The 7,749-nt window shown below is 34.9% G+C and overlaps 1 protein-coding gene across 1 annotated transcript; it reads left to right on the forward strand.

Annotated features, from left to right (window-relative positions):
* The first annotated feature begins 967 nt into the window (after window positions 1–967).
* On the forward strand, window positions 968–5,853 carry LOC102801692 (kielin/chordin-like protein). The gene is made up of 10 exons (XM_006812578.3): window positions 968–1,078; window positions 1,880–1,946; window positions 2,066–2,102; window positions 2,706–2,726; window positions 2,821–2,991; window positions 3,188–3,238; window positions 3,497–3,610; window positions 3,891–4,147; window positions 4,804–5,099; window positions 5,699–5,853. The coding sequence occupies exons 2-10, from the start codon at window positions 1,881–1,883 to the stop codon at window positions 5,709–5,711; spliced, it is 1,026 nt and encodes a 341-aa protein (XP_006812641.1). The 5' UTR covers window positions 968–1,078; window position 1,880; the 3' UTR covers window positions 5,712–5,853.
* The last annotated feature ends 1,896 nt before the right edge of the window (window positions 5,854–7,749 follow it).

Consider the following 7,749-nt stretch of genomic DNA (forward strand, 5'->3'; position numbering starts at 1 on the left):
GTATTTCACTTCGTCAAATGTTTGCCGTTTCAAATGTACTAATTATACAGAATACTGTATACAATGCATTCTTATTCCCGTTTATGAACACAATACTGTGTAGATTCGAATTCAGCTTTTAAACAATTGTAGACACAATTACATATCGTTTCTAGAACATTTAATTTTAGTCAATGACATCCTTACCATGAAAGATGTTGTGATAACTTATTTTTGCGTCTGCACCGAATGTCTATAATTCGGAAAGCTGAAACGTTAATAATTTTAGTTTGCCTTGTTGATTTCACTCACTACACTTGGTGAGAATTCATAATATATTTTTGGCATTCCATAAACATTAAATAAACAACATTTCGATTCCATTTTTCACAGATTTTGTTTATTTTCAGGGTGTCGTTTGTTGTATTACGATTCTTGTTACAGTTACTCGCATTTCACACAAATGGTATTCTAGTAATATATTTGCAAAAGTTCCAATAGTTGTAGTCCATTCCGGTTAGGCTTGTGCATAAAAAGCTTAAACATTGATTTCTATTTTAAACAGTGTCATACCGGATCTAATTAAATGATGACGGTGACACCATGACATATCCATGTCAATTGACTTCACCTTCAATATGAACTGGATTCAAAACATATACACTGTAACATGACACGTCATCAAAGGTACATCTGAGGTAACTGACCAGCTAACACGCACATCGCTATCCTATTGTGATTAATTAGTTCATACCGACATCAAAATACAAATATGATACACGCATTCCTTTTTGATTTCATCATGCGTCTATGTATGGTAATCGGAATACAACTATAAGTCTTTCCATAAAGTCATCAAAAGTTCGCCCGGAGATAACTGACGAATTTAATCCACACAACAAGTCGTGTTTTATGCAATAGCACGCGTTGTTCCATTCTGCTTTGATTATTCAATTTAATGATACACAGACGTTCACTCTATTCCGGATTACGTCAAGCACCCACATATCTATAAAATGTACTAGAACCATACATATTTTCATAATTTGTACACCGTGCAATTGTGCAAAGGAAGCTTGACCACTGTATTCATTCACAGGTATGTAATTTCACTTGCAATTTAAGTACAGTGTTTATATGTCTGTTTTTAAAATATAATATATGCAGTTTTCCCTGTCGTGAGAAATGAATTGTTGTTGACAATTATTGGTTGATATGGTAGAGCCACTTTGAAAAATTCGACAGTTCATTACTAACCCCATATTGTTGTAAACGAGACAAAATATGCGTCTACACATGATCGATTTGATTGCATTCAGTCATCCACGCATAACTTCTCAACACTCTGACAGCAAATCATCAATAATCTTTCTGTAATGCCTTTATGTATTTCACTGTCTAGTAAATCAATAACTCAATAAGACATATAAAATGTATTTCATTTCGTCATATGTTTGCTATGTCTTTATGTACTAAGACATATTAAATGTATTTCTTTTCGTCATATGTTTGCTATGTCTTTATGTACTACTTATACAGACATACTGTGTACAATGCATTTTTATTTCCCTTTATGAACAAAATACTGTTTTGATATGAACTCAGTTTTAAAAAAAATATAGACAAAATTACATATCGTTCGAGGAACATTTAATTTGTTGCCAATGACATCACTACCATGAATGCCAAAGATGTAGTGAAAGACCATTTCTACGCCTGTGCCGATTGTCTACAATTCGGAATGCTGAAACGGAATACCTCATTATTGCGGAATTCACTACCCTCGGCGAGTATTCATGATATTTTAAATTTTAGTGAAACTACCACATTTTGCAATTGATTTGGCATGCCATATACAATAAATAAACTACATTTTGATTCTATTTGATTCCATTTTCAGGATGTCAATTTTTGTAGTACGATGCCTGTTAGTCGCCACTTCATTGACGCTGACAACGTGCAGTGAGGTAATTTCATTATTTCCATTCGAACTCATTCATTGGAATAATGTCGTCATAGAAATACAGCAAACTATGAATACTTTCAATATATCATTATAATTTCATCCATATTTTTGTTTGTACAGAATGGGCTTTCTAAATGGGTTTTCCCCAAACAAACTCGTGAGTTACACATTTTGTTCATCTGCATGTGATATGAATACTAATTATGTACATAGTATGTTATGTGTAACAGTTTAAGGTAGAAGAAACTTCAAAATTATTATTTACGTCAATGTAAATAACATAACATAAAATAGCAGAATACTCACACGATATGTGTATGGGTGCATTAGTTCATAATTTACGAGATTGTGAAATTCTTTTCTGAAAGGAATAGTGTTATACAGATGTATACATGTAATCAAGGTTTCCTAACAAAAAGGTAGTGTTTTTTCTGCGACATCCTTGGCACAGAGTACAACATATACGGTCTATCATGGGCCAAAAAAGTCATTTTTTTAATCAAGTGTTATAGCTCTATCGTGAATGATTCTATATGTTATCTTACTAGTAACCGACGACCGTTTTCCTGATATATTTGCATGAATATGTGTATAGAATTTATATATTTGTCGCCCACATGATCACGAGGCCGCGCCAGCATTCACCCATACATTCGTTTTTTAAACGATTAAAATGAGCACATTCCTGTATGCAATATTTGTATGGATATATATGTATTTTTCAATGTAATTTTTACGTACTCTTCTATTATGTTTTCAGGTGCTGAGTCAGCTTGTCCTGGTAAGTATGGCAAATATGTTTTCTGTCTTAACGTGATTGTTTAATTTGTCTATCTTCTGTATGTATTTATACGTGTACATGTTTCACATTGTAGCAAATGAATATGCTGCCAAAGTCATGACTGAAGCCGACACTCCTGTTGCTTCGATGTGCCGAGCCTCGTGTCAAGCTGGCGAAACAGAAATATGTGACTACGATATTGGTGTCTTACCATGTGGTACCTCAACCGACAGATTGGGCTGCAAGTCGTGTGCTGTTAATGACGGTAAGCTAATGTCACTTATTTCATACAGTGGTTATCAGATTAAACCTTTTAGTGGCATTGATTAGGACTGTGCAAAACGTAAAAAAAATCACCCATAACATTAACTTATAATGACACCAAATATGAAAATAAAACCTGAAACTGTCGTTTTTTTGTGACAATTCATCCTTTCAGCTGGTGAATTTATTTGTTTCAGATTTGGAAATCAAGCAAAAATTGGGTTTTAATATATGTAAATGGTTTTGTCGTAAGTATTGATTATATCATTTTAACAAACCTAGTTATCATGTTTTTGCTAAATATAACCCAATAATCTCCACGTATGATATGTTGTTGATATGCCGTACACGTTCTGCAAAATCCCGAATGTGTAGTCCTTGTCGTAATGCCCACACGATCCGGCTAAGCACACGTCACACAATTCGCTGACGTAATAGAAGAGAGTGCACATAAAATCTAGAAAAGATGTTATTGCCCAACTAACAATGTTATTTATAAATTACAGACACCGAATGTGAAAAATATGGAGGGACATGTAGATTGTTGAAATGTGGCGAAAAGGAGCGCTTAGGAAATTGGGCAACCTGTCCACTACCATGGCTATGCAAATGTTGCAAACGTAATAGTATTTAAGATAATACAAATCTAAAGATTTATCTAGAATTACAGAGCTCTGTGTTAAAAATATTGTCATTATGACAACAAAATTACGTTGAACAATGTTTGTAACAAGTACAAATCAGTTTGTCAACAGTATTTAATTTATCTTTTTGATCTCAGATGAAAATTTCTATGACGCGCCTATTCCACCTCGAAGATTGTTTGCTAGAATCTCGAATTATTACTTAATTATTAAAATATTACTTAAACCAGGCAATAAAAACAATTCTCTATTACAGCAATAAAACCACCCCCAGCAACACCAATTCCTAATGGACACGGCGACCCACAATTCCGTACATTCGACGGCTTTCATTTCATGTATAATGGTCACAGTGATTGCGAGTACGTATTCTTTCAAGAGTGTGTGCCTCGTCCATCATTCACTGTTTTGACCCGACATCATTATTTGAAGGAAGCAATGAAAATGGTGGTCACTGAAGTTTCGATTGTTCTTAATGGGAACCGTGTTACCTTGATTGAAGACAGGCTTTACGTGAGTAGATTTCAGTCCTCTCCATTGTTGTGTTCACTTGTTAGACATATAGTTTAGTTACTTCTATCATGGCTGAGCCGTGTCCACCAATTAGATAACATCATGATTGCTTAATTAATTGCAACTCTAAGCAGTGGCAAACAATATTTCAATAGCGCTGTTACAATCTTATGTAATTTTACCACCAGCTCACTAAGCTAGCCCAAATCATTGCAGTTTTATTCTTAATGATAATATTGTCAATAAATATAAATTAATTTGCAAAAGTGTTTTTGCTGTCACATTGGCAGTGCGATCGATAGTAACTTTGTCATTTCCTTACAATGACATTTTTTTTCGAATTCTATTTGTTTCCACTCTCAAACAATGCTTTTTAGAAACAGCAGAGGAACCTTATTCATTACTAGAAACTGTTATTAATGTTACATATTGCTGTCAATTATAAAATATCATACGTCATTATGAAGAACGTTTTTCTTCCGACAGATACATATACGGATACGTCGCAATAATTCAACGTATACCCGAATTTCTATAGTTTATTATTTAATAAATAGTTTGTGGATTGCACATAGCCTAGTCTAGTTTTGTGATACATTACAATTCAGCGTCAACCAGTAACATATATTCATTTATATTTTTAATATACTTTCTAGATAAATGGCAAAATCCATAATCTACTGACTCCACTGATACTCGGAAATCTTACAGTGACACGAGATAATGCAGGATACGTAAGAGCAAAACTGGATTCAACATTTACATTGACATGGAACGGCAAAGGACGCGTTGCTCCTGTTCTAAACCAAGCCATGTTCGGAAAAGTGTGTGGCTTGATGGGAAACGCTGACGGGAACCCATCTAATGATATGCAGATACCGATGCCTGATGGGAAACTGAAATTAGTCACTGAGTCTGATGAATTTGGGAACAAGTGGATTGTTCCAGGAAGGTAAACATTACTATATTTACTTGTTGAAATATAGATGCAGATTCGTGAGGAATCGGGCCCAACAATTATTTTTGTATTGCTTTCTTTATAATTATACATTAGTGGCTTACACTGTTTAAAATGTAGATCTATGCAATTGAAAATGAATTGAAAATAATATGAAAAAAACAGTTATACTTGGCTTACACCTTTTCTGACATACTGCTACACAACGAACAATAAATGCAACCAACAATACCATACGCCTTTTGTGTATATGCTCAAGACACTAACATAGTGTAAACGTTTCACAAGAAACAAAACAAAACAACGTCTTAGAGGAGCTACATTGCATTACTCAAATGAAATGCAATTTCCCGATAATTTGAGTGTTTTGTGTATGTACTAATTGCACTAGAGTTCCGATATTTAACAGTTACTGTACCAAGTACTTTTCACAAATTACTATTCACAATTATGATTGATATAATCGGCATATCAATAAATATCAAGAAGAAGAGGTTTGACGACTTCCAGTACGTAACACAAGACTGTGTGTTCCTTTTTTGGCAATCTCATGTCTACAAACAATGACAATTTACTTTGTGTTCATTCCTTAGTTGCAGTATATAATCCGAGGACGTTGATGTTGATGTTGAGAAAATCTACAATGACATATTCAACAATGGTGACGGGTATTTTGTTTAAATTAGGTGTAATACACGTCATATATACAGTGTACATTTAGTGCTAATAAAATGCGGTTACAGGGAAATGCATTATGTAATTATTGGATATGTGAGTGTGTGTTTAATATGAGACATTACACTGAAGGGAAGTATTATCGTAATAGTACAACCAATTTAAATAGCTTCGCGATGTTGACATTGTAAATTAATATTGATTTACGTGCCTTAATATACAGTGTATCCTTGGGAAATATGAGGAGTCACCAAGTTTGGGGATCTACCCCTCTGAAAACTTGTCTACCAGTACTTCAAAAAACTTGAGATCGTGCATTGTCACTAGATGCAGAGCAACCTCAATGACTGTATGTATCTACATCTATTGTTCCCCTGATTTTCTCGCCATCCCCAGGTTTATAATGGTTATCCTGACCTCGCATTGAAGAACGAACTCGTAATGCAGCTACACATCAAGCATGTATGACAGCGCCCTCAAATAAATTCGAAATTAAGTTGCAGTTATGTCGGACAGAGTGGTTGTGGCAGTTCAGCAAATGTTGTCTCTTTTGGCGAGGCTTGCATTGTTGGGTATGTATTCTACCCAATGGTCAATGTCATGGTAGTTGCATCTGTGGGTTGTTTCCTGTTTCATAAATGACAACCGTTTGTTTCATGCGTTTCAAAATAATACCTGCACCTGCTTTAACTTAACGAACTATGAATTACTCCTAGTTTTCACTACACGTGATTCGCAGGAGTTAGGGGATAAACATAGGAGTTGTTTCAAATCCTGCTTCTGGCTCTCTTTGTATCCCCAGAGAAACGCCTTATATAGTCCACAAGGTATAATTGTCAGAAAATGAGTGGGCTGCTATCTCACTTAGCCTATAGCACAAGAGCAGGATAACCAAGAAAACTGTCATATGCATCAAATATTCAAGAGTCATAAGCGTAGAGGAGATCCCAGTCTTACTTACCAATTTGCACCCAACTAGTGAACTTCTCCCTGTACAAGATGAATCTCGAAAATGCTGGAAATGCACACACATTAAGATTAACTTGTGAGATTAAGATACTACGTTGTTTTCTCAGCGGGGTTTACTACTCACTACCCAATAAAAACAGTTTTCGGTGGCAGTATCACTACATTGATATGTACTTTTGAATGAGCATATAGTCAAAATAGCCGTGCAAAACCATGCATTGAGAAGTGTTATGGCAATGTTTGTTTCGAATGTCGGCCGGGAACAGACATAAATCTTTCCGTTGACTCAAACTCAAACAGGGAAATTCCATCATGAAACGACACATAGTCAGGTTGTTATCAAAATTAAATATTGTATTCGCATGAATACCACATGAAAATATTTGAATGAACAATGAATTTATCATAAATGTATTACAATATGTCGGGGTACATACAATTAGAAACAATACACGGAAAAATAAATTTATCGTCGCTGAGAGTCGTAAACGAATAGACACTAAATTACCTAATTTCAAACGTCATAGTCAGTGCTATTTCGCCAACCTTTTTGACTGCACGCAACACAAGGCCCAATCTTCAGCTTGTTGATGGACGACAATACAAGGCTTGAATATGATGCAGAGAACAAACTATGTAATCGGTGAATGGTCGAGAGTTCTTGCAATCCTTGTATAGAACAGAACTAAACCTCTTGCAAACGTCTTTAGAATGAATACACGGTTCTTGAAACCCCCATAGAACAGCAATACAACCGTTCAATTTCACTTGACGTGGAACAATGTCTGCCTTAAACAACTCAAAACGACCGAGCAAATAATCTGACATGCCACCACGTGGCGATTAGTTAGTGACTAGTACATGTTTCAGTATAATGACTCAATGAAAATCAATGACTGATTGACAATGACCTGTATCCCGTATATAAGTTCTGGCAAATTATTAATTATCGTCCTCTGGTGAGCATATATGTAAATATGATATTGAATGAATGTGTATT

The sequence above is a fragment of the Saccoglossus kowalevskii genome, chromosome 9, assembly GCF_978046115.1.
Source record: "Saccoglossus kowalevskii chromosome 9, keSacKowa6.1, whole genome shotgun sequence".
NCBI lineage: Eukaryota > Metazoa > Hemichordata > Enteropneusta > Harrimaniidae > Saccoglossus > Saccoglossus kowalevskii.